General features: G+C 38.9%; 1 protein-coding gene across 30 annotated transcripts in view; it reads right to left on the reverse strand.

The window, feature by feature from the left end:
* The window catches only part of TRPM3 (transient receptor potential cation channel subfamily M member 3), an 862,465-nt gene that overhangs the window by 153,183 nt on the left and 688,489 nt on the right, over window positions 1-20,793 (reverse strand). For all 30 annotated transcript variants that reach the window (XM_072762579.1, XM_072762569.1, XM_072762536.1 and 27 more), the window contains one exon: window positions 1,570-1,693. In XM_072762579.1, the coding sequence (XP_072618680.1) occupies window positions 1,570-1,693 (124 nt within the window). The remainder of the gene's footprint in view (window positions 1-1,569; window positions 1,694-20,793) is intronic.

The following is a 20,793-nucleotide window of genomic DNA, read 5'->3' on the forward strand; positions in this document are numbered from 1 at the left end:
GCATTGGGAAACTGACTGTTAGCACGAAGTCAGTAGGAAATCCATCCTATGTGTGGCATGCTGAGGGGTTTATGCCCCCCTCTGGGGCTGGAGGGAGTGTTGACTTGAGTCTCCTTGCGGGCACCAGCAGTCGTGGCTGTGAACCTCATCAGTGTGCTGGCTTCTCTGTACAAAGTGGACAGACTACCTGGGTCTATGGACACTCAAGGATTAGAGGTGCAAAACCCAGAAAGGGCTGAAGGTTCTCACAAAGGTCATGGAGGATACTTGCTGGACGTAGGTCTTGCTTACTTGAGTCAAGTCCTGTTTTCCTAAGTGTTTGGCTTCTCAAACTCAGAAGTTGCCTCCTTTCCTTGCTCTCCTCCCTCCTGGCAGTCACAGTGAGCCCCTGTGGGTGTCAGCAGCTGTCCTGGGCATCAGGACACCATCCTGAGCAAGACCGCTCTAGGCCATGCTTAGTGGGGGAACTGGCTGAAAGCGGCTCACTCCAGCCCCTCCTTACCTATCTGCCTCCCTGTGGTTGAACCTTTCAGAGTCTGGCCCTGGTGTCCCTCTGGAGAAGAGTGCCCCCCTTACATCCCCAAAGATAATCATTCCATAATGCCCACGCAGACTTAGGGTGATTCAAAACCTGAGGGAGGCTTCTGTTCAGGTTTAAGCTGCTCTTTTAACTTCCCCTGTCAGCAGGCAGGCTCCAATGACCTCTGAGGATAGTCTTTGCTTGCTGAGGCCTGCAGGGAATCTGCTCAGAGTGGGCGATGTACAACATTTGATTCAATGAGACAATTTCTGATAAAAGCATTTCCCGCAGAGATTAAATGCCACGGTATTGAATCCTGCTCCCTCATTTACTAATCAAGTCTGTTTGCATCTCCTCATCTGTAAGGTGAGGATAATAATGGCACCTCTCTCATTGGGACAGTTTAAAGATCACAGAAGTTAATGCATGTAAAGATTTCTCATGCTGCCTGGCACATAGCAAGTACTCGTTAAATGTTAGCTCGTGTTATTTCTGTTCACTCTAACAGAAGGTCTCTGGGATGATACCACATTTGCAAGACACTTGCACCAGATGTAAGGAATGTTTCAGCAGTTATTGGAGGACACTTTGGAAGCTACAGAAGTTTCCAGCATTCCGTGGGCATGTCACTCCCTTTTCTACCTGCATGGATTAGCACATTAGCCCAGGCCCTGTGTCACTAAGATATTTGACAATAAGCCCATCAGTGATTCCCTACTACCAAGCAAAGGGAAGCACCAAGGGAAGCATTTTCCAGGAGGAAACCTATTTTCTCTCCTCCACTCCTTTGTGGAGGCAATCGGAAGCATTCGGGGTGAGCTTCTCTAGGATGCTGAAACCCAGCTACACACACTTCATTAAATCTGGGCAGAATAAGTAGTGTCTTTGCTACTGAGGGGAGGAGGCTACAGGAGCCAATAGAGCCTGGGGAACGTTGTGAGCTTGGCTGGAAATAAAGAACAGTTGGTGTGTGATTCAAGAAAATGTTTCGACGGACTAAAGGAATATGGAGAGGCCTCTGCCACTCGTGGGGAACGCTGTTTACATACCAATTCCTTCTTCTTCATGCACTCCATGAGGATGATGAACAGATGCTGGGCTTGGGTCCTAGTGTACGTGAAAGTCTTCTGGATGGTCACCAGCAGCTGGTCCCTCAGGGATTCGTTGATAAGTCTGCAATTAGGAACAATGTCAACAATGGGTCAACCCAGTTCTTCTTCAGTACAGGTTTCTGAGAAATACTCTAGAACTCAAGAAAGCATTGTGAGGATCAGCTTTGGACAGGAGTTATTTCTTCCTGTATGTTTCTCACCACAGTTATTTTGACTGTGATAATCCAAAAAAACAACAGCGCACTTAAAAATAAATCCATTTTAATGTCTCATAACCTGAAAGAGTAAAGTCAGAAGATTAATTTGGTTCTTTTTTTTTTGTCTCTCTTTTTTTCTTTTATAATGACAGTATCTAATACCTTTTTCCTCAAGTGCCGCTTTAAAAAGCCTTGCTTATTAGCATCTTAGTAAAAATTTACTGTATTACTTATATGAAGCTTTAAATTTCAACTTCAGCTCTAATTGTATGGAAAAAGCCTCCATCTCAGTAATTTGAGCATGAATGAGGAGAGATAGGACTTATGTTTCTTTTAAAACCATTTCCTGTAGGTGGAGCTTCTCTGACCTATGATTCAGGTTATCATTTATGTCAAGCATTTGCTGTGTTACAGCCAACAAGAGTATGACCCACAGACTCATAATAATGGACTGCTTCATTTAAAGACAGTTTTCATGCTATAGAAGAATAAGGAAAAGCAAGGGAGGTACATTATACCCAATCACTGCCCTGATGCCTCTCGAAGATGAACCAGCTGTAACTTCTAACTCTGCCCTCCCTAACTAGCCTGGTGTGAACAGGGCTATCTTTACCAGCCATCAGATGGCAGGGAATGAAAAATCACTTTACTGTTATAGATTCTGTCCAAAATCAGGAAGATGAAACTGCTTCCAAGGACCAGTGACAAAATTATCATACTTTGCCTAGCATTTTACAGTTTTATAATTTTTTTTCTGTAATTGAAGAACTAGAAACTCTTATATACAATAGTAAAATATAATTATCTCATTTGGTGCTCATGGGAACCCTGAAGGCCAAAGGTCCATAGAATTTAAAAGGGAAGGGTATTTTAGCTGAAAAGAGATGGATGCTTAAGGTCCTCAGCAAATAAGTGGCAGAGCCAGAACCAGAATCTATGTCTTCTGATTCCTTGTCCAATACTCTTTCCACTGCACCACTGCCTCTTATTACACCAAGAACCCTATAGCATGGCCTCTCTTCATCATTGTGGCTACTTGAGAAGCAAATTATAATGTTTGCTTCAGGGGCAACTTGGGTGGCTTAGTGGTTGAGTTTCTACCTTCATCTCAGGTCGTGATCCTGCGATCCTAGGATTGAGTCCCACATCGGGCTCCCTGCATGGAGCCTGCTTCTCCCTCTGCATATGTCTCTGCCTCTCTCTGTGTCCCTCATGAATGAGTAAATAAGTAAAATCTTAAAAAAATAACATTTGCTTTAATGTGAAAGTAGACTAATTTTTGTTGCTTAAAAAAAAAAAAAAAGCCAGATGGAAGGCTTGAGGATATCTTCTTATCAGTCCATCTTTTCCCCAAGATTGTGTGAGGATCATCTGAGCCCACTAGGCTGAACATTATGGTGCCTTAAACTTTGAGGAGGGTGCATTCCTCATGACAGAATTATACCAAGGATCCTGGCATGTCACTCAGCTCTATGGAGGATTGGCTTACACTTTCTCCACCCCACCCCCTGCCCCGGAACCTTTATATCATGAACATTTAGAAAAAGAGAATGGTCTAGATGAAGCTGAAAAATACTACTAGATCTTCTCAAGATTACTAAATTATTCTGGAGGACTCTGTTGCCTTAGGTGTAGACCAATCTGAAACCATTCATGTATTCATTCATTCAACAATTGCCTAGTGATGTCTATTTAGTATCAGACTCTGTTGTACATGCCAGAGCTAGAGGGATAGATGAGAGACATACACTCCCAACCTTCAATGAGCTTACACACTGGAGTAGAAAGACAGGAACCAGCAATTCAACTGTGATTGACAGTAGTAAAGAAATAGAGAATTTGTGACAGTTGAATATAATCTAATTTGGGGGTACAGGGAAGACTCCTTTGAGGATGTGCTGTTTAATCTGAGACTTGAAGAATAAATGAGCATTAGCATGATCAGGGAGATGGTGGGGCTAACTAAGAGCCTTCTTGGCAGGTGAAACAGCATGAATAAGCCTAGTTTTGAGAAAATAAAAGGTCAGTATGGCTAGAACATGAAGAGCAAAAGAAATATTGGAACACAATGGTGTGGCAAAAGGGATGAGGATAAGACCATGGGGAGGGGACTTTTAAGATAGTGTTAGAGATTCTGGATTTTATCCCACAGGTAATGAAGCCACTGGAGAGTGACATGATCATGTCTGCGTTGCCAAATTTCTTAAAGGGTTAATACATGAGCACTCATACCTGGGCACATATCTATTTGACAGGCAACCCATGTGGATGGATCTAGAGAGTTCTGCAATATTGAGTATACATAAATGTATATTCAATACATAAATGTTGTACATGATTAACAACACAAGAAGAGATTCTCCTGATTAGCCACTTGGTTGATCCAATCACTCATCTGCAGGTGTTTAATTTTGATAACAACTCAAAATTTGTTTTCCATTGCTAACCATCTGCAGTGAAATCCCAGTTCCCTGAGGTCATTAACTGAGGGATTTGTTATTTGTATGTAGTCTATCACTTTGTAAAAATTGAGAAATCATGCACAACTTAGTTGATTGTGAGCTTTGTTGGTGAGGAGCACTGAAAGACACTAAAGATCTTATATTTTTAGCTCAATTTTGCAACTGAATGAAGCTGTGCCTTTGGTTAAGTCATTTAGCAGAATGAACCTGGAATTCTATGTCTAGAAGTACAAGGATTCTCTAGACTGGTGTTTTGCAAAGTGTGAGGTGCCCATCACTGATGGAGCAAAATGGTTTTACGTGGCACAAAGATGATTTGGTCTTTCCAAAGCATTAAGTTATACTCATTAAACATTAAATAACTGTTTTTCTGCATTTAGTTCTTTTTCCATCTTGACTGCATCAAGAGGAAAGTCACATTTTTGATGCTTCTTTGGCTTTAAAAGGCTCACAAGCACTTGCAAATCTCCCCCTTTTGGCAAAGAAATAACAGTTATTAGGTCCCATGCTTTTTGCAGAAAGTTCAATAACTTTTAACAGAAGATCCTGTATAACATTTGATGTGTTCAGAGCACGTCATGGTTTAGGACACACAACGGGTTACAGAGACCATATAAATTGGTTTTCATAACAATCTGAGAGGGAAGCAGGTATTAGCTCCATTTTGCAGAGGAGGAGACTGTAGCCCGACAAGACCAAATGATTTGTACAAAGTCACATAGGTTGATGATCTTAGGCTTGAGCTGAGTCTGCTGAATTCAGCCTTCCATCTGTAGGGCTGCTTTTCCTGTTTGAAACCTATAAATATGTTTTTTCAGTTTCCTAATCATCTGCATTGGAAGTAGAAATTTAAGTATATTTGTTTTGGGAAATTGCTTTTCCTTTTTTGATAGACCATCTGAAGGAAATCAGACGAGTTTGGAGAAGATAGGGGGAAAAATGAGGACAATGGCAAAGTGCACTTAGTGTGTTGAAGATTTTATCTGCATCTGATTTCTCACAAGTGCTTGCTATGCTGAATGAGATGTTTTCTATTTGGCACAAAGACTTCCTCTGTCTTCTCTAAAGACCTTTTCTTTGTGGCCATATTCTGTAGGATATCGGGAAGCCTGCTCTCTTGATATTATGGCTTCCCTAGCTCTTCCCACTTTTTTTTCCTGCACAACACTGGGATGACCGTGATATTTAATCATCAGCAAAAAATAGAATCAGCCCATTTTAGATTTCTTTTTATGGCACTAGAACAGTGATTGAAAATTTCTTGACATCAAAACATGGTCATGGTATTATATAAAATTTTAGTCTTAGAATTGGGTCTTTGACAAAGTGGTGCCTATTTATAGTAACTGTTAATTTTGAGACTCCATATGTACCAGTGCTATTTTTGGTATGCCTCAAATTAGAATGTTTCTTGATTTAGGAAGGGTAGTCATTGAAGTGAGGAAAATCTCCATACTATGGCATTTGTGTTTCCATTTAAATGCTGAACTTGTGATCTGGAGCTTTTTGGATGAGTCACAGAAGTATCTGAAATGGGTCAATGTTCATCCAGTGATTGGAGTAACCAACGGAACTTCCCATACTTGGCTATTCACATTCTGTTCAAAGGCTGGCAATACAATACATGTGTGCACACTTTTCTCAGAATGACTTTAATTACCTGCAATAGCAGAGTTTTGTTCCTAGATCTAAAAATTAGAAAATGTATTTAGAATTCAATGGGACGCCAAGAGCTAGACTTAGGTTAATGGCTTTCATCAAGGAGTGAAGCCCTTTTCCTGCCCTCCACAGACGCTCTCAGTTAATTTATTCAGATACAGTATGAGAGAATTTTACTTATATAAAGATCATTAATAATACTGCAATTTGGTACTTAAAAGACATCATTTCCCAGAGAACCTCTAATGCTCTAAAGAAAAACGGAATTTTGTCATTTGCTTCATGCCAAAGCAAATTACTACATGTAACCTTAGGACACAGAAAGATTAAATATCTTGCCTATTGTCACAAACAATGGGGTTTTTCTTTTCTTCACCTCCTCCTCTCTTTTCTCTGCCTTCCCCTCCCCACCTCCTCCATTTCCTTCCTCTCCTCCTTCTCTTCCTCCTTATTTTTGGTTAGTAAAAGCTACCCCTTCCTCCCAAATGCCATGACTCTGGAGTCACAGTTCTTCCCAGAGAGGTAGGACAATACAGTGAATAAATAAGCATCACAGTCACCAGGTTAGGCTGTCTAGAGTGAAGCTATCACTTACTAGCTATATGATCTTGTGCAAGTTGTTTAGTTTTTCCGTGTCATGGTTTTCCATATATGTAAAATGAGAATTATAGGAGTGCCTATCTCATAGACTTTTGAATATTTAATGAGTTAATCTTTGTATAGGGCCCAATACCTATGCAAGTATTTGCGTTATTAAAACATAGTCCCACACTGTTCTTTGCTCACTGATATTTCTACTTGTTAAGTAGCACGTCCAATGGCTGGGGCCTTTGTGTGCAATACAGAGCTCTCTTCTGAGACCAACAGTGCTCTGCATCCTTGGTGAGCCCAACAGTATAAGGCCACTCCCAATCCAAGCTGGAGAAAGAACTCTGTCTCTTCAGAGAGATCAGAGATCACCAGTTCTTTCTTACATTTGGGAAGTAGAGAACATAGCAAATTTAGGAGGCTTAATTATTGCTGGAGCTTTGCAAACATCTGCACACCTATTTATTTACTTATTCAACAAACAATACTAGTTGCACAGTGGATGGACTTCTTACACGGCAGCTGGCTTCTCTCAAATTGAAGACTCGAAGAGAGAGTTTGAAGAGGCCCAGGCAAAAACTTCAAGACTTCTGATTTAACCTCAGAAGTCCCAGAATGTCATTTCCTTACATTCAATGAACCCAACAAGTCACTAAGAGCAGCCCAGATTCAAGAGGAGGGAGGGAACAGACTCCAGCTCTTGGTGGAAGGAAAGTAGGAAATTGCAGAGAGGGAATATATTGATTGTGGTCATCTTGGAGACCAGCAAATTCATCACGTGGTTCTGTTCAGATGAGATGTGATAAAGCACCGATCTTTTCCACAGTTTAATTAAACTGCCTCAGCTGTCTTACTCAGCATTTTTTCTTTTAATAGCTGATGATGAGAATCACCATTTTCTTTAAAAGTGATAGTCTAAACACTCAGAAGTATTTTCAAAATGTTATCGCTGATCTGAAGTGTTGTACCTGTAAATATTTTCTGATTCAAATATTCTCGAATCAGCAGCCTGTCTACATTTATTTAGTGTGTACTATGTACCAGGTATTTCTTTTTGGCCTTGGGCACCTGGCCGAAGCCTTTTTTCCATGGATGCCATCATCGTACTTTTCCCTGTTAAATGCAGTATGCAAAGGACATCTTCATTAAAATGTGTGCATGCTTGGGCCAACCTTAATGCCCACTTTGAGTCACCACCAAGAGCAATGGGGGCATTTTCTTGATGCCCTCACCACACTTTGAAGTCTGTTTGAAGAAGAAAAGTCACAAAGCAACTGCCAAAAACCAGAGAGAAATTTTGACTTACTAAAGTATTGTTCCAGTTTATGTTATTCTTTTTTTTTTTTTTTTTGAGAGAGAGAGAGAGAGAGAGAGAGAGAGGGAGGGAGAGAAAGGGGGGAGGAGCAGAGGGAGAAGGATAGAGAGAATCTTAAGCAGGCTCCAAGTCCAGCAATGAGCTTGATGAGGGGCTTGATCTCATGACCCCGAGATCATAACCTGAGCCAGAATCAAGAGTTGGACGCTTAACAGATGGAGCCACCCAGATGCCCCCAGTTTATATCATTCTTGATCTACCTTTGTTTGGGCCCTTTTCGTATCTTACTCAGATGGTACCAACAGACTACTAATTGGGTTTGTCTCTATCCCCCCTCTAATCCATTCCACACAGTTGATTGAATGGTCTTTCTACAAAGTAAATAGGATTCTTTTACCTCTTAAAACCCTGCAATAGCTTCTCCTCACCAGTAAGATGACAACTCAACTTTTGATATTTCTGGAGTCTGTACACTGCTAATCTGAAAATTCAGCTGAGGGATTTGAGCTTTGGGAATAACATAATGACACAGTTTAGAAGCAACCGTTTTGCAGATGAAGAGTCTGGAGCCTGCAGCAGGAAACTAACTTGCTAACGATTATATACCTGAAAGCACCAGAGCCAAACTTAGAGGACAAGACAATCAGGAAGGAAGAATCTTTGATAATGAACTATACTAACCTCAACTTACTGTGGTTATGTGAAGTTAGTGATTTGTTGTTTAGTGACTGGATACAAGTGGAGACTTCTCTGTCGTATCCTGGAGACAGGATGTTCTGTATCTTATGTGTGAGAAGCCCGAGACTAATGTAATTTCAAGGATCCACTATTTCCCCAGAGTGACTCCCCAGATTCTCAGATGCCCAATATTCCTTTTAATTAATTAAAAGCCAAACAAATGTTTCGTTTGACAATTAGAAGCCCTCAGAACAACTCTTAGGTTGAGTGATGTTTCATTTTAAACTCACATGTAATGAACTGACTGATGCTGATGGTTTGTAGAAAGCACTAGTTGGATAGAAAGTTGGAGAAGGGGGCGCTGGGGTGGCTCAGTTGGCTACGTATCTGTTTTCAGCTTGGGTCATGATCCCAGGGTCCTGGGATTGAGCCCCACGTCAGGCTCCCTGCTCAGTGGGGAGTCTGCTTCTCCCTCTCCCTGTCACTTCCCATGCTTGTTTTCTCTATCTCTGTCAAAAAATAAATGAAATCTTTTAAAAAAATGGGGCACCTGGGTGGCTCAGTTGGTTAAGCATCTGCCTTCAGCTGGGCTCAGGATTGCTGGATCCTGGGATCCAGCCCCATGTTGGGTTCCTGGCTCAGGGAGGAGTCTACTTCTTCCTCTCCCTCTGTGTCATCCCCTCACTCATGCTGTCTTTGTCTCAAATGAATAAATAAAATCTTAAAAAAAAAAAAGAAAATTGGGGAAGATGTGAATGAGACACGGGAAAGTGACCAACAGAAGGAATGCAATGGATAGGGACTTACTTTGCATGACTTTTTACTGAGGATAAACTCCAGATACAAATGGCTTCTGTCAGCTAAGAGCTGTGAAAATAATATCTCTCATCTCATCCGAATATGTAGCCTAGAAAAGTGGTTCACCTGGACTTTTCCTGAGGGTTCTATCTAGCAATGGGAGGTAATGAAAATGATCCTGGAGAAGCTGCCTGTAACTGGGAAGGATGCATCCTTATGGGGAGCATTTATCATATTGGTTCACTTTCTCTTTATTTTATTTTTTTTTCAATTTTTAAAATCCACTCTAGAATCTTGAGCTAGATATGGTAAAACAGAAGATCCCAATACACATACAAAAGGAATCAGGAGGAGGGTGGTGCAGTGAGATTGAGAGTTGTAAGAGAGGCACTTAGTATCATAAGACAGGATTTGTGCGAGGCATTTTATGTGTGACATTTCATAAGGACAGATTAACCTAAGAAAATCCTAACTAGACTAACTCCTCGGATGCATGGACAACACAGTTTACTTAAGTATTCTCTTTTCTCAGTCTTCATCAAGGTGCTGAAGACAGAAGCTTTTCCATTACACCCTTACCTTGATTCCCCTTACCCTTCTTTTTTCCCATAGCATATCACTTTCTAAAGCATTATACAAGGTGTTTATTAAGTTAAATTACTATTTACTCTCTAACCCTGCTAAAATAATGTAAGTTCTGTAATCACAAATATTTTTGTCTATTTTGTTGATAGGTGTGTTTTTGCCAGTACCTAGAACAGTGCCTAGAACATAGTAGGCTTCTAAAAAATATTTGTTGAGGAGCACCTGGGTGGGTCAGTCAGTTAAGCATTTGACTCTTGATTTTGGCTCAGTTCATGAACTTAGGGTTGTGAGATTGAGCCCCATATCGGGCTCCATGCTTAGTGGGGAATCTGCTTGAGATTCTCTCCCCCTCTGCTCCTCCCCCACCTCATGTGCTCTCTCTCCAAACTAACTAACTAAATAAATCTTTAAAAAAAGACTTGTTGAATGGCTGAACACGTAATGTTAGTTGGATGAAAGAATGTAATTAAAAAACGAAGAGAACAATGTCAAATAACATTGAAAATCTGTCAGACTCTCAAGGGGTCCCCCCATTTGGTGGAGCTTAGTTACAGAAATACTACAGCTATGTTATCCAATATGGTAGCTGTTAGCCACATGTGGCAATTTGATTTAAATTAATTATAGCTAAGTACATTTAAAATTCAAATCCTCAGTCATACTGGCCATAGTTCAAGTGCTCAGTGGCTATCTGACTGGACACACAGAGAACATTTCCATCATCATGGAAAGTTCTACTGGATAGCAATGATCTTGAGGGAAACAGGGTTGCCAAGCTCTTTGGGCAGAAACTAGCAGGACATTTAGGTGAAAAATCCTCAGCAGTGTTGGCTGTGTCTCTAATTTCTCTCCCTTCCTTCTCTTGATTATGAATATGCCCAAGAGTAAAAATTGTTATGTGTTGCCAATGAATACAGGGACTACCACATGGTTAGGTAGCTTCTCTGCTGCCAAAATTAAAGGGAAAAATACATCTTCTGTGCTCATTCCAAGTGAAATCCCATCAACGACTATTGCATGTACACAGGCAAGAGAAATAGTTGGATTTTTATTGTTTTGGGCCCTCAATTAAAGAGAAAATCAGAGCTGCACTTAGATGTATGAGCTTCTTGGGCAGGTAAAAACACAGGCACCTCTTTAACTGACATGTCTTAAAGGTTGGTCCAACATTTATTCAGAGAAGTTAACCGGCATGTGAGAGAAGGGAGAAAGCTGAAAGCTGTTGTTAAGAGTAACTCAGCCCTGGGGCAAGCAAATCTCCTGCAGTTATTGAGTCTCAAGTTCCTAGAGGCATTGCAGCAGTGTAGCTGCTAGAAGCTTAGTTAGCTTCCAACCCCAATGTGCCTGGACAGACCATTCCCTAGTAGTGAGATGTTGAGCAAACTTCTTAATCTCTCTGTCCTCAATTTCCTTATCTATTAGATGTGGCCAATTATCACAGCTACCCTATAGAGCTTATGACATATAGTGTTTAGGTTAGGTTCTTGCATGCATAAGCTTTAAAAAATATTAATTTCAATTTTTCAAGTATGCTTTTAGGAAGAGGGTCAGAGGTGCAGGGTAGGGGGTGGGGTGAGGGAGAGGGTGGGGTAAATCTCAATTCTCTGCCAAAGTAATTTGTCAAAGATTCCTTCTAAGTCCATATCCTACTCTATGAGATGTTGGAACAAGTATAATTTTATTTTATTTTTAGATGGATTAGTGATGGATTAATTCCTTGCTGTTTTAAAATTATTCTTTCTTATAAAGTATCCATAGACAACTGCTCAGTTAATCTGTCCCACAGTCCAGCCTCAAACAGTATCCCCCAAAAAGACCCTCTTGTTTTTGATATACTGTATACTATGCCTGTAGGGAGACTCATATTTGTCAGACAGTTTAGACCGATGTACTTCACAGTGTTGATGAAATATTATTTACCAGACATCTTTTAGGCAGATAAATTTCTTATTTTTCCTTTGGCTTCATAATTCAATGTGTTATTTGATGATTGCCGGATAGTGATATATGGGGTTATCTATAACATTTTGTCTTCCGTCGAGAATAAAAGTAGACATACATGGCATGTTGACTGTACATTTCCTTCTTTGCATCATTGTTAATCCATCACAGCAATCTTGCCCCTGAGCCCAAATGTGCCCTCAGACTCATTCTCAACACAATATTCTAGGATGCCAGGACTAGTTTGTTGTTGACACTCAAGATGAAATCTATTTGTCATCCCTGCGCTAGAGATAATGAGATCTCAAACATACTATTAAATGGTGAATACCAAGGATACCATAGGGCTAAAGAACTCCAAATTCTAGGTTTGTCTCCAAGACACTGAACTATGACTTCCATGAATTTTAAGGAATCGACCTTTTACTACTTACTTTAGGGGTCACTGCTTATGTATGGATATTTAATTTGTGTTGAATATACCCAGAAAATGCAACAAATAGGTGGACCAACTCCAGGACAGTTGTCCAGCAATTAGGACAATTAAAGAAGAAGCTTTATTGAAGTTGAGGGAGACTTTTCTTGACAACAGTAATAAAGATGTGAGTTAACCTTGGAATGCTACTTTAATGCATCTTTAGTGTGTCTCTGGTGGAAGAAGCTTTTATAGCAGGTGGCCACTGTTGTATTTAGTTTTTATGAATCCTGTGGTCCGTAATCAACAATGAGAATTGCATGGGGACTCTAATGGAAGTCCATTAAGAACACTGCAAACATTATCTATTATTAATGATACTCCTGGGTGAGATGTTAATCCACTCTATTTCTAGAAGCTGCAGGTTCTCATGTCAGCCAGGATGATTCAAAATTCATCTCCTCTAAGGTAGAGGGATTAAATACCAGGGCATTTTATTATCTGTGGCTCCCTCAGATACATTTTAAATGTATTTGTGAAAAAAAATGTATTTGTGGATTTTAAAGCCCTCGCTACTTCTTTTCATGAAAGAAAGCTACCTTGTAGAAGCAGTGAAGGAAATGTACATGTACATTTCATGCTAAGGCAGAGAGGCATATGGCAGCAGTGGGGAGGACAATTTAGCTTGGTTGTCTGGTGAATGGAAGGTTCATTGAGATGGTCTTAGAGAGAGGCTGGGGCCAGAATGGAAAAGGTCTTGAGTCTAACCAAGCAAAGGAATATGGACTTGACCTGTGGATTAATGGTCTTCAACTGGGTTCCACAAGGAAGCCCCTAGAATTTGAAGAGGTGCTCCAAAGCTGCTCAGCTGCCTTAGTGGGTGAGAGCCAGGCAGAGAGAGGAGGGCTCTAGCCCAGTGGTTCTCAAGTTATGGTCCCTGGATCAACAGCATCAGCATCTTCTGGGAACTCCTTGGAAATGCAAATCAGCTGGCCAATCAGACTGAATTAGAAAAACTGATATGAAGCCCAGCTCTTTGATTTTTAATAAGCCCTCCAGGTGATTTTGATTCAAGACAAATACTTAAGAACCACTGGTCTAGGCCTTCCACCCTGGCTTCACCAGAGCAAACATGTATTTTGTCTTTTATATATTGTACTTCTGAGGTTTCATATGGGAAGGGATCCAAGAGCTCTAAGAAAGTGAAATTAATGCTACCAGGTAAGTGGGACATTAGGAATCTTAAATGGTTGTCTCCTGGAATTATGAAATCAAAGGAAAATGAGCCGAAAATTTCTAATGGGGAAGTTAGTGGCCTTGATGATTGTCAGTGGTGTCTCCAACAGCAGAGAGAGCCATCATTCACAACTAGCACCATTTTGGTTTTAAACACCTTTACATTTCTCATTCTCTTTTTCTTTTCTCTTTTGAAATTGGTCATACATTTTGAACTAGTCAGAAAATAATTTTCAAAAGAAATAAGGAAGTGAACTGAATGCCCTTAAGAAATCCATGTAAATAAAAATATGAACAGAGAAATCTACCAGTCCTTTCAAAATGAGTATTTTTGTGGTGTGGCTTTCCTTCCCTTCAAGGGAGGGATTTTCAAGTCTAACAGATGTTTGGAACCAAGAACAGCTGTGATCAAGAAATAAATGAGATGATTAGTGCTAAATAAACTTTTCAAGTCAACTGGGTTCCAGAGACAAAACTTGGCAGAAGGTACAAAGTGCTTGTGGTAACAATGCAAGGGCTGGTCTGCTGAGCATATACATGAGGCACAGAAAGTGAGGAAGCTCTTTCTGAAAACATCAGAGAAGTATGAAGACAGTTCATTCATATACATTTAGAGTTTCTGAAGGCATGGACCATGGACTACTCTGGTTGGAATCACCGGGACTCCTTTTTAAAGATTTACTGCCTTTTTAGAGAGAAAGCGAGAGAGCCAGCAAGCAGGCAGAGGGGCAGAGAAAGAGGGAGAGAGAATCTCAAGCAACTCCCTGCTGAGTATGGAGCCTTATGCAGGGCTTGACCTCAAAATCCTGAGGTCACGACAGAGCCCAAATCGAGTCTGATGCTTAATTGACTGAGCCCGCCAGAGGCCCCAGAATCCCTATGGTTTTGGTTTCAAGCAGTTTCTGCACCCTATCCCAGGTACACTGAATAAGAATATTCGGGGGAGGCTGTCTCCTAACATTCTCAGGCATGCTGCAGTGTGATAACCACACGCCTATTTTGAATGTTTTCTGTGTAACAAGTGGCCAGGAAGTTAGCTAAGCAAATCTCAGAGAACATAGTTAATCCATCCTTTGAAATCTTCACTTGGCATTGATGGGCTGTCTAAAAGTCGTGGGCAGTGGTTCTCCGAAAAACGATTTCTTTGTCATAATGGATTATGCGGCTCTGTGTATTTTTCTGATGTTTGCTGTTTATATTCAAGGCCACACTTTCCCAACTTGGAGCTGAGCAATTCTAAAGCAAATTTAATCAATGTGGAGACCTGACTAACCAATTGAGATCAATAAAACTTTTCCTCTCACTCATACTTTCTTCCATGAATGCTAGGTAATTGTTTTAAAATCAGTGCTTCATTCTCTCCATGCTGACACAACATGGAGGGATCAAGTAGCAAACTGGAAGACATCAGGATATTATTATGAAGTTTCCTAAATAAATGAAGCTACTCTAGCCTTGTGAGACTTGGGAGACAATGACACAGGTATCTACATAGCAATATGTTTAATATATTCTACAACGGGAAAAATTGCAATATAAAAATTGCAATTTAGTAATTATAGGCATTAGTGTGTATATATATATAATCATATATAATTTCATTAATTTGCCATTTAAATTGATTTTATTAAACTGAAATATTTAAATTCAATATATAAATATATAATATAAAAATATATTAATGTATAATATATAATTGATATAATATTAATACATAAAATATATACTAACTTATCTATAATGCATTTATATTATATTGATATATTAATTATAAGTTTATATATTAATATAATATATTAAAATATATATAAATTTGGGTATATATAAATTCAACATAATAATATGTATACACACATACACACTATCTGATAAAATTATCTCTTTTATTAACTTCCTTCAATACTCTGCAGACTGATTCTTTTTTTTTCTGTGTTGAGTTACATAAAAGGGCCAAATATTAGCTTTTTCTTGGTCATTCAGGCTGACCCTCAGTTTGGATCCAGTTTTTGATGGAAAAGGAAAAAGGAGCAACAGAGTCACTATATTACCATTTTGTGGGTAATTAACATAGTTGTTCCATTGAATAGATTCTTAGGAGGAATACCACACTCAGATACTTTGTCCTCTGGGCTCTTGAAACACTTATCACAGCACACCTGACCTTCTAGTTATCTGTATTCATGCCTATGTTTTAATTTCCTCATAGAATCTCTGCTAGGGGCAAGTCTTGCTCATTCTCTAAAAGTTCCATGCAGAGCATAGGCACTCAATAAATGTTAACTTAGAAAACAGTTGACAAAAACAACACTTTTTGTAAATAAAGCCCCCAGTATCCTTTGTCTGTACAACGTGTTTCCAACTGTCTTTCCTTCCCTTCTGAGGAAGTTACAAAACAGAATCAAGTTTTGACATGCCCTCTTATAGAAAATTCTGGAAAAGAGACAAGGTAAGATAAAATTAATGAAAACTGAAATGGACACTTGGAGTCAGTATGCTTGATATTTGTTTCCTTCTTTCTCTCTTGACATTCCAATTATGCCTAAATCATACTGGGATACAAACCACTGAGATCAATTACTTTCTTTCAGCAGATCTCATAGAGACAAATGATAGGGCTGTGACATCCTTCAGCCTTAGACGGAAATCTTAAGCAGCAGAAGAAAGCATTAGTAACCATGGCACAGAGTGATAGGCCCTACGGAAAAGAGACTACGCCTGGATTTCTAAAATGGCTAGTTTTCTGGTGACTCTCTCCTGATTTTGGTCATTTTGAGGTGTACTTGGAGAGAATCAAACTTTTGTTACATCTGTGATATAGTGATATAATTTGAAGCCCCGCAACATATTTTTCCTTGTTCATCTCTACTTTGTCTTCCATTTATGCCTTTGCCTCAGCTAATTGAAAATGTAGGGACCTTTATTAAGCTCCCTTTAAACAAGGATGATAATCAGATTAAAAAATATTTTATTTATTCATAAGAGACACAGAGAGAGAGAGAGAGAGGCAGAGACATAGGCAGAGGGAGAAGCAGGCTCCCCGCAGGGAGCCCGATATGGGACTTGATCCTGGGACTCTGGGATCACAACCTGAGCCAAAGGCAGATAGATGCTCAACCACCGAGCCACCGAGGCGCCCTGATAATCAGATTTTTTATTTGAAATATATTATCTATTCCTGGCCTCAAGAGCAGGCCATTCCTCAGTGTTTCTCCACAAATCTGACACATAAGAATGTGAAAGTCGGGGCACATAGGACTCCCTACAGGGAGCCTGCTTCTCCCTCTGCCAATGTCTCTGCCTCTCTCTGTGTGCGTCTTTCATGAATAAATAAAATCTTAAAAAAAAAAAAAGAATGTGAAAATCTATTGATGTCTGCTCAATGGATAATTTCCCAAAAGTTATCAATAGACTACCTTAAGATCTTTAAGGCTTTCTGCTACTACAGGTTTTGCTTCTTATCCTAGTCTCTCTAAAAAGGGTAAATCCAGATAATTATTTTCAAGGAAAAAGACACTAAAATAAATGTAAGGATCAGCAGTAAAATCCAGATAAACAAGGAGCATCATTTCAGAATGAACATTCATTCAGATGCCTTTTCCAGGCTGACATTTTTCATCTGTGCAGCACTTTCTCACTGATAAATGAGGAGCAAGACCACGTTTCTCTGCAATTTAAGACTTACTTTATTAATTTTCAAGCCATCTCTGACTTTGCAGGTACCTATAGCCTGAAAGGTGCTCCTGACTATGGGTGATGTTGGTCAGCTTGGTCAACAGCAAAAAGTGGAATCTTTTACCTGAAAACTTAGGTAATCAAATCCAATACCCCTTTGGTAGTATTAATCTGTTTCTGTTTTCAGTGTTTTGTCATTCATGGTTTAGAAAAAATTTTTGATAATATTTTTAAGGAATGAAATGAGTTAGGGAAAGTGACTTGTGACTTATTCTAAACTATGACAGGTGAGAAATAGAAAATCAAGTACAACAATAAAGGAATAAGAAAGCTTGGCCATTTCTTTCTTTTGGGTAGCATGTACCATGGAGCAGAGACAGAGAAGGCAAGAGTAAGAATTTAATTGCAAATGCCTCCTAGTTTATCCAAACCCATTTGTGTTGGGACAGATATGGCCTGTCTTCCTCTACCTCAAATAATCTCATCTACAAAAGTTAATTAGTTTTGCCAATTATAATTTGCTTCCATAGTGATGCCCTTTCAAATTTATATTCTTGGAAGATGGTTAATAACAGGGAGTTTAAAGGCAAAATTATCAAGTTCACAAAAGTTAAAATGCAAGGTGTATAAATTTCATTCACTCCTTTAAGATTATAAAATGAAAAACTTTATAGCTGAATACACACATTTACAGTTCTTGGACCTGTATTATTTATTTAACAATCTGTAAATGAGTTTAAAACATTTTAAAATATATTTAAATTAGTAAAATAACTGAAAAGTAAAAATCAATGATTACAAACTCTGATTCAGGTTTCGTAAAAAAGGTGTGTGTGTTTTCTATCATCGATTTTATATGTACAACTACACTCATTTATTTATATAGATTTGTTTATGTGAACATATAGTTATACATTGATATTTATTTTTAGTGAAACATATCCCAACTTTGTTGGATTTTTTAGAACTTGAAGAAGAAAATCTTGGTGAAGAAAGTCTAAAATAGGCTCATTTTTGTTTGTTTTTGTTTTTTTCAGCATAGAGAAAACACACTCCTGCAAAATAATATTCTTTGGAAATGCTTTTTTAAATTGGCTGCACATGTGTGGCCAGACAAATTCTTACTCAAGCTAAATAAACATGATTAATTCTGGCAGTTATTCAGATGATCCAGAGAAACGCCATGGATTCATTTGATCATGATAAATTTATAATTCCTCTCATGGAGCAAGAGCATAGTTTTATTATAATACCATATAAAATAAATAAATGTAGACTTATATATTTGGATTGACAGATACAAAGCTTCTCAATACAAAGCTTCTCTTGGAGTTTCAATTTTCCTAACTTTCTAAACGTTTCTTAAAATTTTTAAAGTTTTAATTTTAATAATTCCCAACATAAGAAATTATAACTCAATTCTTTATCATCATGCTAGTTATCTGCATGCCTTTGGGTTCTTTGAAAATCAACTATGGTTTGTGTGTTTGCAAAGATCTTATATAGATTATGCTTTTGCAGGGCACCTGGGTGGCTCAGTGATTGAGTGGCTGCCTTTAGCTCAGGGCGTGATCCAGGGAGCCTACTTCTCCTTCTGCCTTTGTCTCTGCCTCTCTCCTGACTAAATAAATAAAATCTTAAAAAAAAAAAAAGAGAGATTTTGTGTATTTTAGTCATAAAATAACCATAACTAAAACTAAACTTTCATTTTAAAAGTAAAATCGCTCATTAGAGTTAAAAGGGCATACTTCTGACTCTTAATTTGTGTCTGTGTCAGGGGAAGAAAAAGAATCCACATGATGCCTGAAACTAATATTATACTATGTGTTAACTAACTGGAATTTAAATAAGAACTTTAAAAAAAATCTTAAAAAAAAAGGGTTGGGGAAAGGAACCCACTTTGGTCAGCTTGGACGTTGGTTTACCACCAGGAATGCATTGATTTTATCTTTTGAGAATACATGGAATAATACAAAAAATTTAGAAATTATAGTGCAAAGGGGAAGCTGAAGGAAACTTAAGTGCACTTGTATTAAAAGACAGTATCATTGAAGTACTATATAAGAAACACAAAGGCACATACCACAAAATCCATTTCAGTGAATTTTTATAATAGACCAGAAAGAATCCTGGCACAAGATCCTGGGCCATGTGGCCTTGGGGAAGCACATAACTGCCCTGTGTATCTGTCCCCTAGCTTAAATAATACAGACACACCCTCCCACCCCACCCAAGCTCTAAAACGTGTAACATTTCCCCTGTATAAAAAACAGAAGCAGGAAGAATTGGAAAATTGTAACATTTTCAAAGTATACAACCCCCAATAAGGACAAAAAGTAGGCCCTGGGTTCAGACCTTCATTGTGTACAGACCTAGGAAACCTGAAATAATGTGATGCTCACTTTTCATGAATTTTCTGAAAAGGAAATGTGCATTCTGAATGCAACCTTGTCTCTACTTTTCGGAAATACAATAAAATAATTACAAGCCCTGGGAGGCAAAAAAAGTAAGCCAAAGCTAAAAACAGTATAAGTACTTTAGTTATTTTTGAATAAGGAACACGTTGCTATATTTGAATCGATGAGAACTATGGCTAAATTTTTAATAAAAGCCAAGAACAACTGAGGATCCTGAACTCTGGTTGGTAAACGACATGAAGGCTTTGGGCAAATGTTCTTTTCAGTTTTCTAGCTATAGAACAAACCAATATTTACAATGAAAGGAAAAGATAAAAGTAATTTATATTTGCCAGGAAGCAAACTCCAATTTCATGCTTAGCAATATTGGTTTTTTTAAAAATTTATTTATTTTTTGTTTTTTTTGTTTTCATATCAATAGCTTTCACAGGCCTGAAATCACTTTAACTGTTTGCAATGTTACCTGGAGGGCTGGTGACTTTCCTACGCCCCCTTTGCCGCTTTAGGTTCACACACTTACCAGAGAAGGGTCTGTGTTAACGGCGCACCTGGAGCGCTGCTGGGCTGCCTGGCAGACAGGTGGAGGAGGGCATGTCCTGCAGTCGGCAGGCTCACTGATTGCTCTCTATTATCATTACATAGTGGCCTACTTACAGACTTTCTATGAGCTCTTTGAGGGTAGGAATAGTTGTTATGCTTTTTCCCATCTCAGTGCATGGCACCCAGGAGCCACTTTGTGTATGTTTGTAAAAGGGATGAATAAAAGGTCCCATTTCCTTCGGGGCTCCTTTCTCCCACCAGTTTCATGTGTTAGGAGAATTGATTAGGTCAGGAAGTTCCTTATTTAAAAATTCAATGACTTGGGATGCCTGCCTGGCTCAGTCAGAAGAGCATGTGACTCTTAATCTCAGGGTTGTGAGTTTGAGCCCCATGTTGGGTATAGAGATAAAAAACTTTCTTAAACATTTTTTTTTTTAAATAAAACTTTTTACAACATTTAAAAAAAATTCAATGACTCCTCCTGAGTTTTTCTCCTCACACATTCATGCCTTGGGATGACTTACTTTGATCTAATAATATGCAGGAGTGCTTGGATTTTACTATTCATCAGGAGAGAACTCAGACTGGCAGGGAAGTATGGGAAGGGAAGTCCTCCTTGGGGCTGGGACTTTGGATTGTTGAAAGTAGCAATGGGGAA

Source organism: Vulpes vulpes, chromosome 1, assembly GCF_048418805.1.
Source record: "Vulpes vulpes isolate BD-2025 chromosome 1, VulVul3, whole genome shotgun sequence".
NCBI classification, from domain to species: domain Eukaryota; kingdom Metazoa; phylum Chordata; class Mammalia; order Carnivora; family Canidae; genus Vulpes; species Vulpes vulpes.